At 36.5% G+C, this 27,697-nt stretch overlaps 2 protein-coding genes across 2 annotated transcripts; both read right to left on the bottom strand.

Annotated features, from left to right (window-relative positions):
• Positions 1–7,561: 7,561 nt before the first annotated feature.
• On the bottom strand, positions 7,562–9,880 carry LOC147567068 (uncharacterized). The gene has a single exon (XM_086653672.1). The coding sequence runs from the start codon at positions 9,818–9,820 to the stop codon at positions 7,844–7,846; it is 1,977 nt and encodes a 658-aa protein (XP_086509798.1). The 5' UTR covers positions 9,821–9,880; the 3' UTR covers positions 7,562–7,843.
• A 615-nt stretch (positions 9,881–10,495) lies between these two features.
• LOC147567069 (pentatricopeptide repeat-containing protein At1g08070, chloroplastic-like) lies at positions 10,496–13,530 on the bottom strand. Its single transcript, XM_086653673.1, has 2 exons — positions 12,186–13,530; positions 10,496–12,089 (listed from the first exon to the last, which is right to left on the bottom strand). The coding sequence occupies exons 1-2, from the start codon at positions 13,457–13,459 to the stop codon at positions 11,651–11,653; spliced, it is 1,713 nt and encodes a 570-aa protein (XP_086509799.1). The 5' UTR covers positions 13,460–13,530; the 3' UTR covers positions 10,496–11,650.
• Positions 13,531–27,697: the final 14,167 nt, after the last annotated feature.

Raw genomic sequence — 27,697 nt, forward strand, 5'->3', positions numbered from 1 at the left:
CCTCTCTCTAGCTATAATAGATTTCCATTACTAGTTATGAACTTATGATCATGGAATTAGACTTCTTGATTCTTGATCATTCACTACTTAACTCTAAAGTATCAACCTAATTCACAACTACTTCAATATATGTTAAGTTTGTGGCCATCCAACTCAAAACCAATTGGCAATTAGTGGAGAGGACCTAGACCTTAGGTTCTTGGTTGCTAGATACCCATTGTCCAATGTGAGACTATTCTCACACGCCCCCTCACGTGTAGGGTTCTTTGACCCTAACACGTGTATTTCTTCGGGCGACGTGGAGCACGTGTGGTTTTTTACCTATCACATGTGGGCCTAGCTCTGATACCATGTTAAGTTTGTGGCCATCCAACTCAAAACCAATTGGCAATTAGTGGAGAGGACCTAGACCTTAGGTTCTTGGTTGCTAGATACCCATTGTCCAATGTGAGACTATTCTCACAATATATAGTTCCACTGCCTCTCTCTAGCTATAATGGATTTCCATTACTAGGTTATGAAACTTGGTTGCAATGAAAAATTTGAAAGAACTGGAGAAGAAAGGAGTGTATTTTGTGTTTTTTTTTTTGTTGAAAAAGTGTATTTTGTGTTAGAAGCAAGATAGAAATAATCACCTTCAACCAAAACAGAAAGAATAAGATTATAAGCCTTAGTTCATTAATTAAAACCATTAAAGTCCCAGCACTTACCCAATTTTTCCTCCCGTTAGCACCGTTAACTATCCCATATATTTTCTTTCTGTTAACTTAAAGTGTTACCCAACTCTCTACCCAAGACAAAAGGCATTTTTTTAGCACACCTCACCAAAGACGGTAGGGTAGGGAGTGAACAAGGCGGGGAGCGTATCACGGTTGGATCAATATTAATGGTCTCATTGTCCAATATGTTGTTTGGCACCAAAAAGGAGGTAGATCAGAACACTAACGGGGTGGTAGTGGATCAAGACCCCCAATGTCGTGTTATTGGATGGAGACATTTGAAATGTATTTAAATATCTGTTTTATTGATTGAGGACATTTTAAATGTCTGTGTTATTTGTTTTGACACGAATTTATGAACATTTCAAGACAAATTTGTCCTAGAGACATTTTAGTGTAAATTTGAAAAATTTTTAGAGAGAAAATGTTTCTCAAACTATGGAAGACACTTGAGAACACTTGGAGACATTTCAGTAAGAAGGGTAATAAAAATAATTATTATATCAAATTAGACTAATAATATATAATAAATAATAATATTAAATATTATAGTATACTATTATTATATTTTTATAATATTATCTTATTATCATATTATTATATTATATTATCATTATTATCATTATTATTATATTAATATATTATTATATTATATTAAATAATAGTAAATATTTACCAATTGTCCATCAATGTCCACAGATATTTACGGATGTCTATGAAAGTCAAAAAATATATAGTTGAAATATTAATTAAATTTTGCTTATTTCATATGATAAGGCAATTATAATATTCAAATGGAGTAATAAATATCAACTAAATGTCTATCAATGTCCACAGATATTCACGGATGTCTACGAAAGTCGAAAAATATATTTTTGAAATCGTAGTACAAATATATTATTTTATATGAATAGGCAATAATGATAATATTAAAATAATAAATGTCCTCAATTATCCACAAATGTCCACAAAAGTCGAAAAATATATTCTTGAAATATTAGTACAAATTTATTATTTCATATGGTTAGACAATAATGATAATATTAAAATAATAAATGTCTACCAATTGTCCTTCAATGATGAGATAATAATAATAATAATAATAATATCCACTACACATTTTGTCTATGGATTCAATATGTTGAAATGTCCCCAGGACATTTTGTCCATGAACCAAATGTCTTGAAATGTTTCCAAGACATTTTGTATATGAATCAATTTGTCTTGAAATGTCCATAAAGATACTTTGTCTACGGACAAATACCCCGAAATGTCATAAAATGTCTACGGAACATTTTATCTTTGAGTGTTCCCCAATGTCTTGAACCACTACCATCCTTAAAGATGATGTAGTCGGCTCACATTTGCTGACGAAAATCACACAAGCTAATCAGAGTCGGTCGTATCATCTTTTCCGTTGTGGTTGTTCTCTATTTTCACGCCATAATCATTTCTCACTATAACATGGATTATGTTTTAATTCCATAATTCGCGGTTATAACATGTTTTTATTAAAATTTTGATTGACTATAGGTGGGTAAACAATTATACTTAAAAATCAAATCAATTTTTGTTCTTCTTTATAAAGAAACTAGGGTATATCCCGTGCCCTAGGGCACGGACACGGACACTTCTATCAATCAAATGTCATGAAATTTATTATTATATTTTATTGAGAGAGAGAGATTTTTATTAGTTATTATTTTTTTGTTTCTTTTCTCTTAAATTAGTTATTATTTTATTGAGAGAGAGAGATAGAGAGATTTTAATTTCTTTTTTTAACCCTTGAAATTTATTTTGTTGCTTTTTTTCTTAAATTAGTTATTTTATTTCTAAGAAGGAAAGGATTTTTGTTTTTTAAATAGGTAACTTTATTTCTACGAAGGACTATATCTTAAATTTTGAGAAGGGCTTCTAGACAATCTATATAACAAAACACAATGTTTTGTGCTGACTGGGACAAGCCGAAAGACAAATCCGGTCGTCTGTTGGCTTTTTTGTTAAATCTAAGCCACTAGATCTATTACCTACCTAAGAAAATGAAAATTAGTTCACCCACTCATTAAGCTATCATGACCGTTTGTTTCATGCAACTCAAAGCCTGGCCTTTGGATTGAAATTTTAAGTTATTTATCTTTCTAAAAATAATTAAGACCCTATTAAAGATAAAATTTTAGCTTCTAATATCCGGCCGTCCATCCCACATCAACACTAATATCCGCTTTTAGATAATTACAACCATGATTAACGTTAAAAAAATCATTAATTGGGGCACACTAAATCATGACCGTTTGTCAGTTGTCAGATCTAATCGTGGCCACTAGATCATAATTAAACCTTCCCTCTTAATTATACCATCCCTCTTAATTATACCATCCCCTCTTAACAATCCTTCTAATCCACACACAAACAAGGGGTTCACTAAACTCTTGCAATTTCCTCAATCCATCAGTTACAATTTTTATCACATACTCCGTCTCTCTCTCTCTGCAATATTAGAAATCTTAAATTGACCATGAAGATGTCAGTTACAAAATCTTGATTATTGAAGCAGTTACAAAACAAAAATTATGTGGCCAAACGGCTAAAATCAATTTATATCCCTCTTTCAAACAACTATAAAATCAATTTTATATCTAATCTTCTAACTCCTCTTTGAAAACAATGAAGTTACAAATAATATTATAGCGGAAAATTATAGTCCATTAATGGGGATAATTTTTCTTCCAAGTTGCTTTTCCCGTTCCTCTGTAATACTCAGTTGCCCCGGAATGAAAGGAAGGTTGTTAACATTGATTGGTAATCTCTATCGCCCTTCATTTACAAAGTTCCGGTAGAGCAAGTGGAGCATTTTACTTTGAGTTAGTCACTTAGTGGTGTTAGTTTCTTTTCTAAACTGATATATATTTTCTTTTCATGTGGTCTCCTTTCCCATACTTTAGATATATATTTCTTGGATTGAGCTTGAATTAGAAACAGGTTCTTTTTTTATTTGTGGACGGGTCATGAATATAGATGCAGTCTCTTTGAGTTTAGTTTTCAGACTACTTAGTTGTATTCCGAAACAGAAAACGTGATTTTGAAGGATAAGACATAGAAGTTGAAAATTCAAGCAGATAAAGCAAGTCAGGTTTTCAGTATAATAGCAAAAGAAATCAATTAAAAAAGTAAAAAGAACTTTCGGTTGCTGCAGAAAAATTCAACAAGTGGTGATGGATATTGTCAACACTATTGCCTCCTCGAGTGATCTACAAGAATCCTCCATGTTCGGGACTTCTACACTGGAATTCCATATGGTATTTCACATATTTAAATTCTTCGAGCCATAACCAAATTGGGGGTTTCAACTTTCATGTAGTTAACGTCTTTTAGTCTCTGTAATATACAATTTACTCAGCGTAGCGTAGGTGCGTAGGTACACTTATTGCTTAAAGCTTCCACTCATTCATTGTGTCAGAAGCCTTTCTCAATATGCCTCTTATTTGTTATACAAGTATGTTCACTTCATCATCAAGTTCAACTTTTATCATCAAGAGGGGTTTTGTCTGATCAACCTCCAATCCACTTATTTCAACAAAAAAAAAAACTCCAGTCCACTTTCTAACTTATCTCCTTATGCATACCTAATCAAATATGTTTGGATTTCTTATACCAAAGTCTGATGACAACAGGACACTTATTTGAAAGATCTATTCTCTTTTACCCATTGTTTCCATAAGCTTCCACATTCATTTCATTTACTTCAACATGTTATTTGTAGCCCACATGTAACTTCTTTCTTTCTCTTTCAACCCACAATTGATTAAGAACATTTGAAATGGTTAGAAGACGCAGGTAGGTATTGTGTGTGATACACAAATTTCGTATGGTATATTGTTCTTATATAAATTAGTCGAGAAAGGAAGTGTTTGGGAGTATCTGTGCTTAATTTCGTAGTTTATCTTTTTCTTATATGTTAGTCTAACATATTTTTTCTGAATGGTTTTGTTCTTGTTGATGATATGAATGAGCTTAGTTTTTTACTTGAAGCTTTCATTAGCTAATGGAAAAAAGAAAGAGAGATAAAATCTTCTTATATATTTGTTAAGTGTTTTTTGTTTGAATGTGTATATCATCAAAATGCGACATTTAAATTGTGTTTTTCGTTTTAATCTTCTTCAATGAACGTTGACTATATTATTCTTATTATGCTTTGAGATGAGCCTTTATTTGTTCCTCCAAGAACAGTAAAAAAAGTTAACCTCTTTAACTTGATATATCCCGAGTTTCTTTCTCGTATCATTTCCTCACTAAACGGAGGGGTTACATTCTCTTCTCTATTTTTTTGTCTCTTAAGCTAACATATAGTTGTTATGTGTTTGAGGCCTAATAATGTAAGGAATTTCCTTTTGTTTGATATTCTGCTTGGATTTCATTTAACAGTTTCTTTGATCAACTATGTTATTTTCTTTTACAGATATAACGTTAACAACTCTTGCGTCTTATAATGCACTAGAATTTGATCGGTAAAGGTTGGCAAAGAAGATCAGATAGCCGCGATTAAGATGGTCCCATCTCCTAAGGGACAACCGATACCCGCTACAAGACATAGGTGCACCCAGCATGTCAGGCATGTAGTTAGTGTTCAGGACATAGGCAAAGACCTTTAACTGAGTGACTGGAACGTATTGCCGACCAATTTCTACCTGACAGGGTACCCGAACAGATCAAATACCCTACACAATTGTGTACTTTTGCTTTCACGCGAAGAACCAAATGTCTTCAAATCTTCGGTTATCATCTTTAACATTTTCCCCACCGTCTTCATCTTCTCTCTTACTCTCCACTACAGACCATATATATCAGCTTCCATGGTGAGAATTGATGAGAACATCTCCAAATTTACTACTTCTCATATATGTGGGCGTTACTGACATTTAATAGCCTCTTGCTTTTGTTTTAGATTTGGTTCATATTTCGGGTGTGTTTCTTTTAAAGAGATTTTCTTTAATTGCATCTATCAAAATAAATATGTTAATGTAATTGTCCTTCTAAATTTCGAGAAAACAAATTTATTTTATTTTAATATGAATGCGATTTGGCGTCGTGCCGAAGGCACGGGCTATACCTAGTATCTATTATATAAAACAGAAGAGAAAATGATGACTGGGACAAACATCCTTATTTAATAAGAGATATTGTCTAGAAGTCTTTCCCAAAATTTAAGATATATATAGTCCTTCGTAGAAATAAAAGGTCAGCGCTTTGGGGAAAGCTAAATAATTTCCGGGGTGTGAAATTTTAAAGGGAATATGTAAAATTTTAGAAATTTTCCGGGAAAATAAAAAAAACACTCCACCTCACCTCACTCTCTCTCCACCTCACCTCTTTGTCTTCTCCGATTAGGTCGATTTTTCACTCTCTCTCTCTCTCTCTCTAGAAACTCCGGCGAAGGGGTTTCCCTTCGCCGGAGTTCCGGTCTGTTGAGGTGGAGAGAGAGAGAGAGAGGTGAGGTGGAGAGAGAGTGAGGTGAGGAGGAGAGAGAGAGAGCTGAGGTGGAGAAGTATTTTGCTTTCCCCCTAAATAAAATTGTCAAACAAAATTGACCAATATTTGACCAAGTCTTCACACCCCGGAAACTATTTAGCTTTCCCCAAAGCGCTGGCCAAATAAAATAACCTATTTAAAAAACATTTCTTAGAAATAAAATATCTAATTTGAGAAAAAAAGGAAACAAAAGATATTGGAAAGGTTAAAAAAAGAAATTGAAATCTCTCTCATAAAATAATTAATTTAAGAAAAAATGAAATAAAAGAAAATAAATAATAAGTAGAATACCAAAAAATTATGGTATCCACTGTATAGCAATAATAAATATTGAAAGTCGTCAAATTTAATTGATACGACTGTTTGTGCCCTAGGGCACAGGGTATACCCTAGCCATCGTTAGAAATTTAAATAAGGATGTTTGTCCCAGTCATCGTTTTTCCTTCTGTTTTATATAATAGATGTTTAGCCATTACAGAAACCAGTCGAAAGTGCAACGAAACTACATGCCTAAAGCCCAACTAAACTACATACCTAGAGCCCATCGAACTACTTTATTTACATCCAACTTCAATAAATTCTAACACTTCTATGCATGGGATCGAACATCAGACCTCTGTATTGCGAAGGAGATGCACCACCAACTAGACCTACCAGTTGTTGGCAAAAAAATGTTTAATTAACATTAACAGATCAAAACTATGTTCAATGGATTAAGAGGCTAAACTATCAATTGAGATCATAACAAAAGACTATTTTAAGGACAGAAAAAAAAATATAACTCCAAGAAACGTAACGATACTAATTAAGTTTGTATTGACGTTTGTATTAGGTCAATACGCACTCAAGTTGTTCATGGATACCAGGAGCTTAAAGGTCTCAAAGGACAGTGCGACAATCCCTTAATTCGTGTCAGTTAAAGTATTGGTGACACAAGTTATTCCATTTCTAAATCGCTAAGATTCAAAATAATAGATGATTTAAGCATTTAGTCTCAGATATGCCAGATCCATCTCAAAGTAGAGGTTAACTTTGAACATAAACTCTCTCAAAAAAAGAAGATATGGGCTCATGGATGGTACTATTTATGTAAATGTACATATTTCATAAGTTTGGACTTTATAATTGGGTGACTTGGAAATTCACTCTATCAGGGCTTAGTTCCTTTTTTTTTTTTGAAAGCATTTTAGGGCTTAGTTGTTATTCATTCAAAGACCTTTTGGAGAAGTCAAATCATATTGGCTAATAAAGCCAAAACAGCAAATGACAAAGAGCATTCACAATATTTCAAAAAAAAAAAAAAAGAGCATTCACAATAATTAAAATAAAATCTTTCATTGAGAATTGAGCATATTCAAGAATTGAAATGAACAAAGGAACAAACCAACAGGTCAGTTTCCTGAATCAAAAAAACAAAATAGTCACACACTTAGGAATCTTTAGAACTGAAATAGCAAATAGTGGTTATTAATACTCCAGGTTATCAAGAGAAAGAGTCCAAGGAATTGCCATGAAAAAACAATGGTCTCTTTTTCTCCCCTCTAGTACCTTTAGGAAACTCATGAGAAAATAAGTAGTCAAGGGATTGCGACCGAGAATTAGTAGTTATACTTGGGAGCAACTGCTGGTGAAGGAGGGGGTGGGGATGTGTAATAGTATGGTGGTGGTGGAGATTTGTATTCATACTTAGGGGCAACTGCAGGTGAAGGTGGGGGTGGAGATTTGTAGTAGTATGTTGGTGGGGGTGGAGATTTGTAGTAATATGTTGGTGGTGGTGGAGACTTGTATTCGTATTTAGGGGCAACTACGGGTGAAGGTGGAGGTGGAGATTTGTAGTAGTATGCTGGTGGGGGTGGAGACTTGTAGTAATATGTTGGTGGTGGTGGAGAGTTGTACACATATTTGGGAGCAACTTCAGGTGAAGGAGGTGGTGGAGATTTGTAGTAGTATGCTGGTGGAGGTGGAGACTTGTAGTAATATGTTGGTGGTGGTGGAGAGTTGTACACATATTTGGGAGCAACTTCAGGTGAAGGAGGTGGTGGAGATTTGTAGTAGTATGCTGGTGGAGGTGGAGACTTGTAGTAATATGTTGGTGGTGGTGGAGAGTTGTACACATATTTGGGAGCAACTTCAGGTGAAGGAGGTGGTGGAGATTTGTAGTAGTATGCTGGTGGAGGTGGAGACTTGTAGTAATATGTTGGTGGTGGTGGAGAGTTGTACACATATTTGGGAGCAACTTCAGGTGATGGAGGTGGTGGAGATTTGTAGTAGTATGCTGGTGGAGGTGGAGACTTGTAGTAATATGTTGGTGGTGGTGGGGAGTTGTACACATATTTAGGAGCAACTTCTGGTGAAGGGGGTGGTGGGGATGTGTAGTAGTATGGTGGTGGTGGAGACTTGTATTCATACTTAGGTTCAATTACAGGTGAAGGTGGGGGTGGGGATTTGTAGTAGTATGTTGGTGGTGGTGGAGATTGGTAAACGTATTTTGGAGCAACTTTTGGGGAAGGTGGAGGCGGTGATTTGTAGTAGTATGCTGGTGGTGGTGGGGATTTGTAGTAGTATGTTGGTGGGGGTGGAGATTTGTAGTAGTAAGTTGGTGGTGGCGGAGATGGGTACACGTACTTGGGAGCAACTTCTGGTGAAGGAGGGGGTGGAGATTTATAGTAGTATGTTGGTGGTGGTGGAGAGTTGTACACGTACTTGGGAGCAACTTCGGGTGAAGGTGGTGGTGGGGACTTATAGTAGTACGTTGGAGGAGGTGGAGAGTTGTAAACGTATTTAGGAGCAACTACTGGTGAAGGAGGGGGTGGAGATTTGTAGTAGTATGCAGGAGGTGGTGGAGAGTTGTAGACGTATTTAGGAGCAACTTCTGGTGAAGGTGGAGGTGGTGATTTGTAGTAGTATGCTGGAGGGGGTGGGGACTTGTAGTAGTATGTTGGTGGTGGGGGTGAGTTGTATACATATTTGGGAGCTACTTCTGGTGAAGGTGGAGGTGGTGATTTGTAGTAGTATGCTGGAGGGGGTGGGGACTTGTAGTAGTATGTTGGTGGTGGGGGTGAGTTGTATACATATTTGGGAGCTACTTCCGGTGAAGGAGGGGGTGGAGATTTATAGTAGTATGTTGGTGGAGGTGGAGACTTGTATTCATATTTAGGAGCAACAACGGGTGAAGGTGGTGGTGGGGATTTGTAGTAGTATGTTGGCGGTGGTGGAGAGTTGTAAACGTACTTTGGAGCAACTTCTGGTGAAGGAGGTGGTGGAGATTTGTAGTAGTATGTAGGTGGTGGTGGAGACTTGTAGCCGTAACTTTGTTCATGGGCCTTTGCCGGTGTTGGTAGAGGCTTATGCTCTTGACCATTAGGAGTATACCTAGGTGTTGGTGGTGGAGGAGAACTGTAATAGTATGCAGGAGGTGGTGGTGGAGAACTGTAACCATTGAGGTGGAGAGAAGCTTCCACTCCCAAAGCTGGTTTCGCCGGAGCTTCTTCACCATAAGGCTTATCAGCCAAAACAACTCTAGCTATCAAACAGATAGCCAGAGCATGAACTAGGAATGGCAAGAGCCTTGCCATTTTTGAGTAAAGGAAGGTGGAAGAAGAAGCTGAAGAGAGACTTTGATTTTAATTTTTTTGTTTTATGAAGAAGAAGATACATCTAATCCCCTTTTATAGTGAAACAAATTAGGTTTGTTTATTGAAGATATTGGAGTACCACTAAACTCTCTCATTTTGAAACCTTCTTACATTCAACTATGCACGTCTAGATTTTGATTTAGAACGTGAAGAGATGTTTGTGAAAATTGTACTACAAAATTATGATATTAATATAATGCCTAGCTAACCAAAGAGTATTAACCTTTTACTTATTTTAAAGGAACTTATTTATTTATTTTTCCCAATTCCTTTATAGTTTTGAGTTCATTTTCATAGTGAAATTAGCGATTTAATTTACTCTATTTTTTGTTTTTACCGTTGTTACGCTTTTTAGTATGTATTTTTTCGTGCTAAGGGAGATTTCCGTTAGAAATTGCTTTTGGAGTATCTTTATCAGTGATTCTGAGCTAGTAAAGAGTTATGATTTCATGTATTTTTCTTTTAAATGTTAGGGTTTTCACATATGTAGTGAAGATACAGATTTTGTACGAACCCCTTAGATAAATCTTTGAGTTCCAACTGCGTAAAACTAAGATTGTACTCGTTTATTCTAACATATTGTTGTTCTTTATGTAAAAGATGTCTCACAAATTAAAAAAAAAAGTCACTATATAAACTATATTCAACCAACATAGACATGATTGAAGGAGTCTAGGACATATCTCATGTCTCGTCTCCAATGATATCATATAGAACGATTCCAATCTTTCGTGATCACAATAATGTAATATTTTGCCACGAACCGTTGGTTAAGATGCTCCAATATGCGCTCTGTTCAACTAGGATCTTCTGGAAAAATTGTACTATCAATAGAATTGTCCTCCCTGTGACGAAACTAGAACATATATATGTAAACTATTAAAATAATAATCATTTCGGATAGAATAACCAGCTCCATATGATGCCTCGTTTATCTGCAGCTTCTTCAACAGTACTAATAACAAGGCTTAGTTGCTTTTGTGAAGAAGCATTCGCGCTAACCAGTCACCACACCCTAGAAACTGACTTGACGAGGAATCCGTTCGAGCAAACCAAACAAATCTCTACACACTTAGGAGCACATCTTCCTGCATATCCATAGGCGAGCCGAGATTCTAAGAGTACCCTCCCGAAAAGAAAGGGTGCATCTGTCATGTTTGTTTCTTTTTTGTTGCGTTAAGCGGCTTATGCACGAAAGAAACCCTCTTCCAAAAAGCATAGCAGGCCTACTTTACGACGATGAACGCCTTCTGCAGGAGGCTTATTGCGCGAAGTCCATACAGCGAAAAAGCATTATCCCAGGAGATGCTCATATCCTCGCAACACAAGGGTACTTTTGTGAAGTGTACTTATGATATAATCCCTTGATACTTCTACCCGTAAAAACGGACTTCCATGAACCTCTGGAGTAGTTAACTCTGAAGTTCTCATGCATTTTGAGAATCAGGCCAATGACACAGACAGTTTCATTTTTAGTTTCCATTAGAGGGGAAGTTGAAATGTTAGCAAGCCTATCTCACTGCCAGGCAGATTCAAGGGCTAGATTTTGATTGTCTCATGACCTTGTTCGAGCAAACATTGCCATTAGGCTGTTGTTGAGTTGGTTTTCCTTTAAAGAGGTCTCATATCATTCTGATTATGAAAAGATCTTCATCTTCAGAAGGAAGGCTCTGCTTATGTTAGTTTCTTAGTTATATTACTAAGATTCTTGACGCTCAATTTCTGTGTTCTTTCAAGTACATTCCGCAGTCACATCCTTCCCCTTTATTACTAAGATTCTTGACGCTCAAGGAACGACTCTGTTCTGTTGGTTTCTACCAAACTAAACCCTGGTATCTTTCTTAACTTACCTTCCTCCATCTTCTCTCTCATCTTCTCAACATCACCCCACCTCCCTTTGGAAGCATATATATTAGACATGAGAACATAATCTGCAGGTTGATCTGATTCTAGCTTGAACAAATTTCCTATCACTGCCTCGGCAATTTCAATGTTTGAATGCAATGTACAAGCACTTAGTAGTGTCCTCCATATAATTGGATTTGCTTCAATCTCCATTGAACAAATGAACTTATATGCTTCAACTAGACTCCCTGACCTGCTTAGAAGATCGATTACGCAACCATAATGCTCAATTGTAGGAGTTATTTTGTACTTATACCTCATTAAGTTAAAGTACTCGAGTCCTCGCTCTACCAATCCTGCATGACTACAAGCACATAAAACACCGACAAAGGTTACCCCATCCGGTCTCAAACCCATTTCCAACATTACCGAGAAAAGATCGAGTGAATTTCGTGCATACCCGTGAACTGCAAGCCCGCAAATCATAGATGTCCATGTCATTACATCTCGTTCTTGGATCCGATTAAAGACTTTTAGTGCCTCGTGGATGCACCCGCATTTTGAATACATGTCAATCAAGGCTGTTCCAAGTATGGAATTGAACATGAAGCACTTATCTTCGGCTAATAAATGAATCCTTTTTCCGACGTGTAAAGCCCCTAGATTTCCACAAGCACACAATGTGTTAACTAGTGTTGTCTCGTCAGGATCAAACCCATCCGATTCTAATTCTTCAAACAAGTTTAAAGCTTCTCTGAAATATCCATTAGAAACATAACCTCCTATAAAAGCATTCCAAACACCAATATCTCTTCTTCTCATCTTACTAAACACTTCTTTCGCCAAATCCATTTGCTTGCATTTTCCATACATGTCAATTAATGATGTCTCGACATTCAAGTTCGATTTAAATTCAGCTGTGTTGTTATTAATATAAGAATGAACCCATCTTCCCAATTCGAGTTCTTTCTTCTGAGAACAGGCAGAAATCACACCAATAATGGTTACATCATTAGGTCTAATACCTTCTAACCACATCAAGTTAAAAACCCTCAACCCCTCATCAGCCATATGATTATGTACATAACCCAAGATCAGAGCATTCCAGGTAACAACATTCGGTTCAGACATTTCCTCAAACACTTTTCGAGCAGAACCTAAATCCCCACATGATGAATAAATATGAATAGCTGTATTGATAACAAACAAATGTGATCCATACCCAGACTTCAAAACTACACCATGAACAGATTTTCCAGTCTCAAAAGCCCTAATTCGAGAACAAGCTTTAAGAACAAAAGCATAAGTGAAGCTTTCTGGTTCAATTGAATTCCCACGCATTTGATTGAAAATGAGGATAGATTTTTCTGGGTTTTGACTAATTGAGTATCCTCTAATAATGGTATTCCAACTGAACTGATTAGGGTTCAATGTTTGGGTAAAAATTTGCACTGGAAGTGCCATGTTCTTGTTGTTTTGGTGGAATTTAATTGCTGATATTTCAACAAGTTTACCAATCAAAATCTGATTTTCATTGAGACCTGAAGTAATAATGTGCCCTTGAATTTGACTAAATTGTTTCATATTTCTGCATTGATCTAAAAGAATAAGAAGTTTTTGAGGATTTGAATTGTAAAAGTAAGGTTCTGTTGAAGTTCTTAGGTAAGAAAATGATCTGATGAAAGGGTTTTCTGAAGATCTGAATTTCTTGTAAATTAGGGTTAGAAAACGCATTTAGGGCAACTTTACAGTCAATAACATTAAGGAGTGGAACTATATTGGCGGCAAAAAAGAATCAAATGCGTCCAAATATATGGGTAGTTGGGACAATTAAACGGCGACGTTGTTTGTAACGGGCACTCTCCTTAAGCGTGTACTACGGGCACTCTCCCTAAGCCAACCATTCAGCTTGATTCCTTCATTCTATGTCTTCTATCTCTTAGCCCTCCTAAAATGGGCTTAACTGAAATAACGACTCATGGGCCAACCTCACTGCTGCGACTACTATGGGCACTCTCCTTACACGTGTATTTCTCACGTGTATTGTTAGTTAGTTAGAGATATTAGCTAATTTGTTTTGGTTAGTTAAATTGTTACTAACTTCTCTTTCTCTCTCTAAGAGACTAAGACTATAGTGTTAGTTTATATAAGTAGAGAGATGCTTGTAAGATCTTAATCAAGAAACAAAGTAATCAATAAAACTTTTCTTTAAATGGTACCATAGCCTAAAAGTGATTTTCAACTCAAATCGAAAGTTAGAAAACCTAAATTGGGACAGAATCAGAAAGGAGTTGAACCATTTGTTATCAAAGAATTAGTGATTTAGTCTTCTCAATAATCGAAGGAAGAAGAATTGAATCTTCTGTGTCAACGAATCAGAGAACCAATTTCTTCAATGAAATTTCCCCAAACTCAGGGTACAAACCCTAATTTGGGATCAGGTCAGATCACTCACAATGCTAACATTACAAGTTTAATTTTCGTTAGATTAAATGGCTCTAATTTCTTGATATGGAAAGATCAAAATGAGAATGCCCTAATTAGCTATGATCTAGTCTGTTATATAGATGGTACTTACGAAGAACCCCCACAACTTACTGTATTAAAGGTAGATATATGGTTAATCCAGCCTATCTTCAATGGCGGAAAAGTGATAGTTTTGTAAAATCATGTATTAAAGCGACAATCAGTCAATCTATAACATCAGACATATTGGACTTAAAGACATCTAGAATATATGGAAATACCTAGAAGTGATTTATCTTCGAGAATTCGAAGCCAAGAAGTCATCATTAAGAAATAAACTTCAAACTATTGGGAAAGGAACTGCTTCAATCTCTGAGTACTTGAGTAAGATAAAGAACATAGCTGACTCTCTTGTGGCTCTGAATGATAGAGTCAATGATAAAAATTTATCTAGAATAGTTTTTACAAGGATTAGGGAAAAGAATACTCTCAATTTTTTATAGCAATTCAAAATAGAGATGCAATTCTGAATTTTGCAGAATTAAGAAGCAGACTAACTCGTCATGAAAACTGGTTGAAAGAACAAGAAAGAAGTGATGACAATGAATCTTATTTTGTCAAGAAATTTCAGAATAAGAGTGTTATGAGATCACCATTTCAAAATCAAAGATTGGTAAATCAAAACCAGTCTTTTGAAGGAGCACAATCAAAAGCATTGAATAGACAAAATGACATATCAAACACTTCTCAAACAAGAGGGATTTTCTTTGATTTCACTAGAGTTCCCTATGCCATCTTCTATAAATGGGGACACACAACCAGACAGTGTAAAATGAGGTTCAAAGATTTTTCAAATCCTTCTTCAAGCAAATCATCTCCAAGAAATTCTGTAAATTTACATTTGCAAGAGATTGAGGAAGATGAGTTTGTTGGTCAAAATATTGAAGAAAAGGAACAAGCTAATTACATTATTATAGAACCACAACCCACTTTTGAAGAGACAAACTTATCTTCTCAACATAAACAAGACAAGAAATGGATTGCAGATACTGGAGCTACAAGTCATATGACTTATTCAAAAAGCAATCTCAGTGAAAGTACACCCTATCAAGGTACTACTGGTGTTCTTATTGGAGATGGGAAGTCTTTGAATATTGACAACACAGGACAAGTCACTGTCATGGCTAGTACAACCTCTTTTGAGCTCAAAAGGTACTTCATGTGCCAAATATTCAAAAGAACTTATTGTCCATTTCTAAGTTCACTAAAGAAAATTTTTGTAGTGTGGAATTTCTACCATGGGATTTTCTTATAAGAGATTTGTGGTCTAGAGAAGTCTTAGCTGATAGACCAATTTGTTAACAACCTATATAGCATTTATTTCACAATCAATCCTGTCAACAACCATCAAGATGGGTCTGAGGAAGCAAATTCAGTCAGTGTCTCAGCCAAGACTTGGAACAATAGACTTGGCCATCCATCAAGAAATATTGTTCTGGGGTTATAAAAGAACCAATTGATCAAATTGACTTCAAGGGATTTTCATTCTATTTGTTCTTCATGTCAACTTGGTAAAAGTCAAATATTGCCATTTCCTCAGTCTGAGAGTGTATCCACTATCCCTCTTCAATTAATCCATTGTGACATTTGGGGACCAACCACTGTCATTAAAAAAATAGGTACAAGATACTATATTTTGTTCATGGATGATTTCAGCAGGTTCTTTTAGATCCATCCAATGCAAAAGAGGTCACATAGCTTAAGGTGTTTTCAACATATTCAAAGACATTATGAGAAGCTATTCTCAACTCTTATCAAGTGTTTTCAAAGTGATGGAGCACTTGAATTAGCCAAATGAGACTTTCAAGAGCATTTGAACAAGTGTGGTATCCTCTTTAGAAGCTCCTGCCCATACACTCCAAAAGAAAATGGGAAAGCTGTGAGAAAGAACAGACACATCACTTCAGTGGCCAATACTTTGTTATTTCAGGCCTCTATGCCTAAGCATTTTTTTGTTCAATGCCTTTGACACTGCTGCCTACCTTATCAACAGAACACCTAGCAAGGTACTTTCATGTAAAACACCTTATGAAGTTTTATTTCATAAAATTCCAAATTACTCTATGATTAAAGTCTTTGGTTCAGTCTGCTATCCCTATTTAGGTGATCTTGATAAACTAAGTTTTATTTCACAAGAAATAGTGTAAGGTCCCCAATTGTTTCATGGCAAACTCTCTTCCAAGCTCAGCAATCAACCTTTTCATGAGTTGCTCACTAGACCCAGTAAGAATAATATCATCCACATAAAGGAGAAATTAATAAGTGTCCACCTTTATGATACACAAATAGGGATAGCAGACCTAAGACTTTTCATGAGCTGCTCACTAAACCCTTTATCGTTTTCTACTTTGGATTTCATTAAAAGCAAACTCATGTTCCTTCCCAGCTCGAAACATGTATTTGAGGGGGGTTGTGAGGTAGAAGACATAGAATGAAGGAATCAAGCTGAATGGTTGGAAGGAAATGAGCTTAACTGAAATAACGACTTATGTGCCAACCTGCTGCGACTACTATGGGCACTCTCATTAAGCGTGTATTTCTCACATGTATTGTTAGTTAGTTAGAGATATTAGCTAATATGTTTTAGTTAGGTAAACTGTAACTAACTTCTCTTTCTCTCTATAAGACTATCGTGTTAGTTTATATAAGTAGAGAGATGTTTGTAAGATCTTAATCAAGAAAGAAAGTAAGCAATAAAACTTTTCCTTACAAGGGGAAGGAGACTTTACAGACCACGTCTAAAGTTTTTAAAGACAATTTCGCTAAAACCAAACTCACAAATAGTTAGAGGCAATGTATTAGAAGAACAAATGGTCAGAGGCAATTAATAGAAAATGGGTAAATGTCTTTAACCAACTTTTTTTTTTGATGATATGTCTAACCAACTTGAACATAAGAAATTAACCAAATGAAAGTTGCAAAATGCATTGCCTATACCAACTTTAGACATTGCCTATCAAACTTTCCCACTAAAATTAATGAATGGGCAATCAAAATATAGTAAAAGAAGCCATTATCATAAAGTATGATTTCTAAGGCCAAAGGGACAACCCTGGATTCCCTCCTTTACTACTGTCATAAGAAAAAGAAGAAAAGAAGAAAGGTACTCCAAATTCCAAGCCCTCTGTTGTCTATATATAAACCAGAATTACTGCCATTAACCATGGTTAGTAGGCAGGTTGGTGCATGCATGAAAATGATCTAGCAATGTAAACATTGTTTTAGAGAAATATTATAGAATACATTGAACTCCTTAATGAAATTTGAAATCAACTGTAATTCAATAACAATAGTTCTTTTAAAGGTCGATCTTTTTTGTACTAGTGATGGAGTAGGATTTCACTCCATAGTCATCAAGTTTGATAATAAATTTTTTTAATATATCAAATACGAATATTAGTTATGTTCAAAATACTTGTATAATGTAGGTTTCTGTCTTCATACAATTCTAACACAAATCAATTTTTTCTTTTTTTAAGATTGAGATAAATGAAGTTTTTTAAAATCCGGTCTTATTTTACCATGTTGATTGGTATGTTTCTCAGTGGCGTGGCTGAATATTTGGAGGCCCGGTGCGAAGTTTTAATCGGGGCCCTTTATATCGCAATAAGACAATAAAAAATAGCGTACACCCAAAACAATAAACATTAAATATAAATGCATCTATACAACAAATTAAACATATAATTACAGAATTTTCATCAAAAATAGACATTACTTATTTTTGCTTAAAGATTAATAGAAAAACAAAAGAAAACAACATTAATTTTGTAAAGAAGATTTCGAACCTATTAAATTAAAGGAGGAGTGAAAGAGAAAGAAAGATAAGAGAGGAAGAAAATTTGAAACGTCAAATGTTTGGTTTTGTTATTTTACATTTAGCTTCGTATTTGACTTATGAGATAACAAAAATAGGTCATCCAGCGGAACCAACTTACTTACTATTTAGAAGTTATTGGTTGGAGGGCCTACGAAATAATATCATTGCCCTTAAAACATCATAGAAATGAACTCCTCCTTGCCTCATAAAAGAAAAGAAAAAAAAGTGCTTGGAGGACTCGAACCCGCAGCCTGCATGGTCCTAGGTAAGGAACGGACCAACGGAGCCAAATTGATTTCATGGCATATGTACGCTGGCTTCTTTTACGATGTATAAGCTTTTCAGAAAGGGGCCCCTTGGGTGAGGGAAGCCCGGTGCGACCGCACCTCCCCGCACCCCCTCACCCACTCCCCTGAGGTTTCCGTCATATGTTCATATGCTTCTATCATTGTAGCTAAACACGATACAAAGAAGTTTTTTTTTGTAGTTTAGCTATATTAGAGACATACAAATTATAGAAGGGTTAATTCCGTTTTGGCCCCCGATTTGTGACCAACTGGCCGTTTTGGCCCCCATAAGTGTCCGGCAGTTCGTTTTGGCCCCAAAAAATTCCTAAATGGCCCCAAATTTTTTCAACCTCCCAATTTTACCCCCATGGCATTTCTGTAATTATCTTTTTTTTCTTTTTCTTTGTCCACCTCATCTAACAATCACCACATCACCTGTCCACCTCACCCTTCTTCTCCGGCGAAAGGTTGCCGGCCGGAATAAAAAATTCCGGCCGGCCACCTTTACCCAAAAAAAAAAAAAAAAAAAAAAATTTCTTCATTTCTCTCTCTTCTTCATCTCCTTCTTTCTCTCTCTTCTTCTTCTTTATCTCTCTTCTTCTTCTTCCTCTTTCTCTCTAACCCCTCTCCGGAGGAAGAGAGAAAGAAGAAGAAGAGAGATAAAGAAGAAGAAGAGAGAGAAAGAAGGAGATGAAGAAGAGAGAGAAATGAAGAAAAATTTTTTTTTTTTTTTTTTTTGGGTAAAGGTGGCCGGCCGGAATTTTTTATTCCGGCCGGCAACCTTTCGCCGGAGAAGAAGGGTGAGGTGGACAGGTGATGTGGTGATTGTTAGATGAGGTGGACAAAGAAAAAGAAAAAAAAGATAATTACAGAAATGCCATGGGGGTAAAATTGGGAGGTTGAAAAAATTTGGGGCCATTTAAGAATTTTTTGGGGCCAAAACGAACTGTCTGACACTTATGGAGGCCAAAACGGCCAGTTGGTCACAAATCGGGGGCCAAAACGGAATTAACCCATTATAGAATTACAATTATACGAATCCTTTTGAAATTTAGATTTCTGACTAAAAAAACAAATGCACTTAATTCTCAATTTCTTTTTACACCTTTTAGGGTTTACACTATAGCCTTTACCTGTCCCTTCGTAAATGTTGGCAAATGTCCTTTGATTTATTGGATTTGCAAACAGGAAAGCATTATTCCATTATAATATGAAGAAAGAAATAAAAAAGAATTTTGCTTCCTTAAAGTAATTCTGACAAACTTTTTACATGGAAAGCATGAATTAGAGGAAGGATGACTCTTTTTGTTGGAGCAGGAAGGATGGTCATGTTGTTCAACAAAAAAAAAGAAGGAAGGATGGCCATGAGGCCCATGACATTAGACTTTATTAGTATAAGACGATTGCCTAACTATAGTGTCATAAACTTTATATTTTAATAAATATGGTTATAGATACAAACTACTTTGGCTTTCATAGATTCCGGGCCCACAAGATACTAATTGAAATATTCGAAAAAGAAATGTTGGTGTTACTTTTTCTTTTTTCTGAAGATATTTATTATTTGTCGAGTAATTGTTATGATTGTAACATTGTTGCTGTTAGAATATAGCAGTTTTGCTATTATGTAAAGTTGTTAATTATTGTAATATTCATGAATAGGGAAGTTTCCCAATATTCATGAATAGGGAAGTTTCCCATTATTCCTAAATTACTTCTATATGTAAATCCCTTGTAAACCTATAAATACTTGTGTAAATCAATGAATAAAACACACAGAGAAATCTTCTCACATATCTCTCTCTCTTTCTTGTCTTCTCTCTGTGTTCAAGCTATTATTATTCAAGAGGTATTTCCCTCTTCACATGGTATAACAGCCAATTCAGTTTTTTTTAATAATCAATTTCTTCTATCATGACTACTACTGAAGTCGATTCTGGAGACTATACTCCTCATTCTCCACCTAATCCGGTGTTTGATGTTCATCACTCTGACTCACCAACTACTATTCTCATCACTCCATTATTAACCGGAGATAACTATGCCTCTTGGTCAAGAGCCATGAAGATGACTCTTCGGACAAAAGATAAATTCGGGTTTGTAGATGGTTCTATTCCCAAACCCACTTCTCCAAATCAATTACACTCATGGGGAAGGTGTAATGATCTTGTTAGTAGTTGGATTATCAATTCCATTGCTCCGGATATTCGGTCTTCCGTTTTATACGATGAAAGTGCCGCCGATATTTGGCGTAATCTTTATGAAAGGTTTTTTCAAACCAATGCCCCCAAAATTTATCAATTGAAACGGGCAATTTCATCCTTCAAACAAGAAGGACATGATGTCTCCTCCTATTTTACTCAACTCAAAACTCTACAAGATGAGTTACAATCCCTCATGGTAATCGATCCATGTATTTGTGGTCAGGGGAAATCGTTACTTGATCGTACTAATCAAGAACGTGCTATGGAATTTCTTCAAGGGCTTCATGACCGTTTTTGGCAATTCGAAGTCAAATTTTGTTAATGGATCCTCTTCCTTCAATCCTAAAGATTCATTCTCTTGTCAAACAAGAAGAAATCCAACAAAATATCATGGCCGCTACTTCCAATCCACCGGAAGCCGCCACCCTTGCAACATACAACAATGATCAACGAAATTTTCGAATGGAGAAACCAAACGCTCAACGTCCTAAACGAGCTCGTCCCTTTTGCGACTATTGTCAACAACATGGCCACATCTGGGCTACATGATATCAATTAAACGGTTATCCAAACCGTTCCAACTCGGGTGCTCGGCCAAATCGCCCACCACGACCGACCGGTCCACTTGCCACCACCGTAACCGAGACGGTTGATCCTCCAACAGGAGCACCTCTAGCCACCTCATTAACTCAAGAGGAATATCAAGGTCTTCTTTCACTTCTCGATCACCAACGCCATTCTAACGACACTTCCAATCCTACTCAAGGATCTACCGACGCAGGTATTAACTTTACAGGTATTCAATTCCTCTCTTCTCCTTGGGTTATTGATTCTGGTGCCGCCAAACATATATGTAGTTCTTTATCTCGTTTCTCACATTATGTTGATGCTCCACCTCAATGTTTTGTCCGTTTACCGGACGGTAAACGTATTCAAGTACGTCACATTGGAACGATTGTTTTCAATTCAAATTTAATTCTCAAAAACGTTTTACATGTTCCGAAATTTAAAATCAATTTAATTTCTGTCTCCCAACTCACCAATTCTCTTCGATGCTTAGTAACATTCGATTTTTCTTCATGTGTCTTTCAGGACCCAGTGACGAAAACGAGGATTGGACTTGGTGATCTCCATGAAGGACTATACTTTCTCCGCACGGATATTAGGATTTGTTCCTTTTCAATTTCTAGTAATAGTCTATATAATAAAGATGTTTCTGATATTTGGCATTGGCGCCTCGGACATCCTTCTTCTTCTCTTTTTAAGTCTTTAATTTCAAGAACTCAATGTATGAAATCAGTTTCATTCAATAAAAATCCGTACGAAATTTGTCCCTTGTCCAAATTTACACGTTTATCTTTTCCGTTAAGCAATTCTACTTCTTCTCGTCCCTTTGAATTAATTCATGCGGATTTATGGGGACCTTTCTCTGTCCCCTCAAACTCTGGTTGTCGTTATTTCTTAACTTTAGTGGACGATTTTACTCGTTGCACTTGGATTTTTTTAATGTCAAATAAATCCGACACTACTCAATTTCTCAAGAATTTTTCTAATTATATATCAACTCAATTTGATTCTTCCATCTCCAATTTACAATCCGGACAAGGAACGTTTCCTATTCCGAAAATTCAATCAATCCGATCTGATAATGGTATGGAATTTATGAATCATGAACTTCAATCATGGTTCCGTAAGAAGGGCATTATTCATCAAACTAGTTGCCCTCATACTCCTCAACAGAATGGCATCGTCGAAAGAAAACATCGACACATTCTGGAAGTAGCACGCTCCTTACGTCTTCAAGCCCATCTCCCAATTTCCTTTTGGGGTGAATGTGTTCTAACGGCAGTATATCTCATCAACAAATTGCCAACACCAACATTACAAGGCATTTCTCCTCATGAAAAACTCTTGGGTTCTCCTCCCAAATTTGACCATCTTCGGGTCTTTGGATGTCTGTGCTTTACTAGACGTCCTTTGGTAAAAACAAAGTTAGATTCTCGAGCATCTCCGGGTATTTTCGTTGGCTATCCCCACAATAAAAAAGGATATCGCGTTTTCGACTTGAATTCTCGTAAAATAATCACCTCTCGTGATGTCCTTTTTTACGAAGACAAATTTCCGGTCTTGTCTAAACATCCGATCTCTTCTCCTCCTCCTTACCGACCGATGGTCTCCATCCACGATGATGGTTCCTTTAATTTTCCGAGGACATCACCATCGGCTCCTCGTCAAGCATCTCATCAAGCGTCTGATGTGCCTATAGGCACTCCCTCACGGCTTCCCTTCCGCTTCGAGTCAGCCCGACAGCGACTCCTCTTCTGGCACTCCTGGGCTCCTCACGGACCAAAGCCAGAGCCCGGCTCCCTCCTCCATCGATCACGCACCCACATCTCTAGGGACGCCTCCTCCCGATGGTCAAATTCATCCTTCACGGCCATCCCGCAACCGCCGACCACCCACTCATCTCAATGACTACATCTGTCACTCTTACCCGGATTCTGATGTGGTCTACCCTCTTACTCAATATCTAAATTTTGAACAATTCTCGGGTTCTCATCAAGTCTTTCTCAATTCGGTAATCACAACCGTTGAACCCACTTCTTTTTCTCAAGCTGTCAAATCACCTCATTGGCGTGAGGCAATGTCTAAAGAAATTGCCGCTTTAGAATCAAATAACACATGGACCATTACAGACCTCCCTTCTGGAAAAAGGGCCATCGGATGTAAATGGGTCTACAAAATCAAATTCAAAGCCGATGGTTCCATTGAACGCTACAAAGCCCGTCTTGTAGCAAAAGGATACACACAAATCGAGGGTCTCGATTTTCATGACACCTTTGCCCCCGTCGCAAAGTTAGTTACTGTACGCGTTCTTCTATCAATCGCGTCTATTAAAGGTTGGTCTCTCCACCAACTAGATGTAAATAATGCCTTTCTCCAAGGCGACCTCGATGAAGAGGTCTTCGTGAAATTACCTCCCGGTTTCTCCAAACAGGGGGAGTCCAAAGTCTGTCGCCTTCAGAAATCTCTCTATGGCCTTAAACAGGCATCTCGTCAATGGTTCTCAAAATTTTCATCCGTCCTTATCAAGAAGGGTTTCACTCAATCCCTCTCTGACTATTCATTATTTTCTCTCTGCACATCTTCCGTACATCTATACGTTCTAGTTTACGTAGATGATATTGTCATCACTGGAAATGATGAATCCGCCATTTCCAAACTTAAATCCTTTCTCCACGCCACTTTCTCTCTCAAGGATTTGGGTCCTCTTAAATATTTTTTAGGGATCGAGGTCTCCCGATCCTCCAAAGGCATATTCCTTTGTCAACGGAAATATGCCCTTGACATCATTAAAGACTCTGGTCTTTCAGCATGTCGTCCTTCTCCTTTCCTAATGGAACAGAAACTTCGCCTCAGTCCTTCTGATGGTGATCCTCTTCCGGATCCCACCGTTTACAGACGGCTGATTGGTCGTCTTCTCTATCTCACCGTAACACGTCCTGATATCTGTTATGTGGTCAATAATCTTAGTCAATTTCTACAAAAACCCAGCACTACTCACCTTGATGCTGCTCATCGGGTCCTTCGTTATGTCAAAGGATCCATTGGCCATGGCCTTCTTCTCTCTTCTTCCAGTTCTCTGCACATCACTGGATACTGTGACTCTGACTGGGCTGGATGCCCCTCCACTCATCGTTCTACCACGGGTTACTTCACTATGTTGGGTTTTAGCCCTCTTTCTTGGAAATCCAAGAAACAACCAACGATTGCTAAATCTTCTGCTGAAGCAGAGTATCGTGCGCTAGCACATCTCACTAGTGAGCTTCAATGGCTGAAGTACCTTCTCAAAGATCTTGGCATCACACATTCTTCACCCATGACGGTTCACTGTGATAACAAAGCTGCTCTCCATATCGCCAATAACCCAGTCTTCCATGAACGAACAAAGCATATTGAGATTGATTGTCACTTCGTTCGGGAAAAGATCAAAGCAAATGTCATCGCTCCTCGTTTCACACCAACTTCTGAACAACTAGCGGATATCTTTACCAAACCACTAAGAGCTGATGCATTCAAGACGATTATTGGCAAGTTGGGCCTCACGTCCCTTTCGGCTCCAACTTGAGGGGGAGTGTTAGAATATAGCAGTTTTGCTATTATGTAAAGTTGTTAATTATTGTAATATTCATGAATAGGGAAGTTTCCCAATATTCATGAATAGGGAAGTTTCCCATTATTCCTAAATTACTTCTATATGTAAATCCCTTGTAAACCTATAAATACTTGTGTAAATCAATGAATAAAACACACAGAGAAATCTTCTCACATATCTCTCTCTCTTTCTTGTCTTCTCTCTCTGTGTTCAAGCTATTATTATTCAAGAGGTATTTCCCTCTTCACAGTTACTTTTTCGTTCTTTTTTCATACTTTCTTTCTTCTGCTAATCAGATGTGATATATTGAAAAAAAAAGTTGGACAGTTTGTCAAGAAAGAAACAATAGGAAAATATTGATCTCTAAGAATTTATTGAAAAACGAATAAAGGTGCTATTTACAGTACATACGGTGATATGAAGGAGAAAAGGTGGGACTATTGTCCAAAATGTATTGTTTTTGTAGATTCTAGCTCATTTTGCTAGATTGTCATTTGAGCATTTCCTTTGCAAGGATGTAAAAGAATAGTGGCCAATACGTGGACAACCCATTTTCTTATATGGACAACTATTTTATGTGGACAACTAGAAAAATTAAAATTTTTATATGGACAACAGTTTTTAAAGGGACAACAATCTACTATTTTTAACTCTAAGTTCCCTAAGAATTAAAATTTTATTTTAACTCCTCCCTCTTTTTTCCATAAACCCTAGACTTTAGTCTTCTTCTTCTACTACTTCATCACCAACAAATTTTTAGAGAGAGAAAAACTTTGGGTTGCACATTTTTATGCGTGTTCATCTCCTCTTCCAATCCACCCAACACATAATCAACAATCCATAAACGAAACGAAACGTCAATACGTAAAAAAGAAAAAAAAAAAAAAAAAACAAAAACAAAAACAACCTAAATGAAGAATCCAATTTGGGTAAATCGAGATACAGAAAACAAAAAAAAAAACCCTATCGGTCAAAGCAATAGCAAGTAATAAGTCAATCCAAATCCATCTAATCCAATATGATGATATACCTATAACTTAACTGCTCAGAAAAAAAAGAGCATACTCATATCTATTCACTTAGTTCTCCAATATCAATTAAAACACCTTAATTATAACCAACCCCAAATCAGTAAAACAATATCTTTAATGAAATCCCACAATCTTAAGGTTTCTGAAGTTCACCCTAATAGACCAACTGATCCCAAAACAAAAGTAAAAGCGAAAAAAAAAACTATGTTCTGGAAATCATTTTAAAATTTAGTCTCCCTTCTCAAAATCAACCAGATCAAGGAGAAATCATTTTAAATTTGGCTACTGGATGCATCTTCTTCGAGAAATACGACTGGTCAGTCGAAGGTTGATATCAGGATGAAAACCTAACCTATGACTTAAGTTCGATCCAGAAAGAAAACTGCTACAATGCTACTGTAGTAAATTTGAAACAAGGGTTTAAAGAAGAAGAAGATGATGAAGATGATGAACAGTAAGGTTTTCTATTTTTAATTATTGTAGTTGTTAATGGTCCTTAGATTAAGTAGTGTTAATATTCAAGTCCTTGTCGAGTTGTCCCTTTATTAAATCAAAGTCAACTAAGTCAAATATAGTTGACTCGAACCTGACCCAAAAATAGTTGTCCATATAAGAAAATTGGTTGTCCACGTATTGGCCACCAAAAGAATTTGATGCCTAAAAATTGTGAGAGAAGTTTCTTTATCTCCTTAACATGAGTGTTGGACTGCCATTGGATTATTTTACTAGGGATCTAGAGATGATTAATTACTGATCTATTTGAATGAATTTGTAATTGCTATTAGTTGCCCATAGTTGTATGTGTATATGAATTTTTAAGCATTTGTTATGTGTTCAAATAAATGAGACGTAATAATATTTCAAGAAAAAAGATATAGATGCGTTTAATGTAAATATTATTTTTTGTGACCTGTTTTAAAATCACGAACCCTAAAATATGAAGTCGATAGTATCACTAGCAACAAAAAAACTAATCGGCTAAGATGTGGTCCTTAAAAAAGATATATTACACACTAATCACTTTTATCGGTAAAAAGACAAGGTGTGACGCCCAATATAAATCGAACACTTTTTCGGACGTTTATTTTTACATAGATCTGCAAGAGTCGTTACAAACACTGATACATCAGGAATAGATAATGTAAAGATACGTCAAGATTAATGATAAGAATAAGCATACTACGTCAACCTGATCTGAAGACATTTGAACCTTTAAAGCCCTATATCAAGAGTTAAAGGCCATTCTAAGGGGCCTAATAAAGCTCGTCTAACTTGCTTATACTTTTTTTATACCCAGGTTCAATAAAATCTGAATTTTCACGTCTATGAGATCGAACTTGTGACCGTCCGATTACGAAGTGAGTATCCAACCACTACACAAGAGATGTTGGAGGGAGGCAATTTAAGGTCGGTGATTTGGAGAAATAAGAAAAAAATTCGGAGTACAAAATTTTGGGCGGAAACTAATTTCTTTTTGTTTCCTCCAGACATCACCCACTTCTAATGTTTTTTCATTTTCTTCTTCCTCCATCTTTCCTTCCCACCACCATCAACTCCGACCACCATTAACTCCGGCGAACGGACCAATACTAACTATGGGGACTCTCTCTGTCTCCCTCTTCATCTCTCTCCATTTTCGCTCTTTTCCTCTCTTCTTATGTTCCGGCAAAAGGGAGGTCCCTTCGCCGCAACCCTTGTCTGGTAGAACCAGACTGCTTCGCCTAGATCTGGAGTCAAATCTAGACGAAGAGTTTCGACGAAGGAGACCATTCCCTTCACCTTAACTTAGAGAGAGAAGGATGGAGAAAGAGAAGGAGAGAAAGAGAGCGAAGAGATAGGAGGCCGACGACTTAAAAAGTGTGTTTGGTGGATGTTTTTATAATTTTCGTTTTTTTCTCCAGAAACTTTTCTTGTTTCCCCGAAACGTGGATCATAATATCCATAGTTA

This window comes from Eschscholzia californica, unplaced genomic scaffold (assembly GCF_041429995.1).
Source record: "Eschscholzia californica isolate CP2 unplaced genomic scaffold, dmEscCali1.0.p SCAF_1, whole genome shotgun sequence".
NCBI lineage: Eukaryota > Viridiplantae > Streptophyta > Magnoliopsida > Ranunculales > Papaveraceae > Eschscholzia > Eschscholzia californica.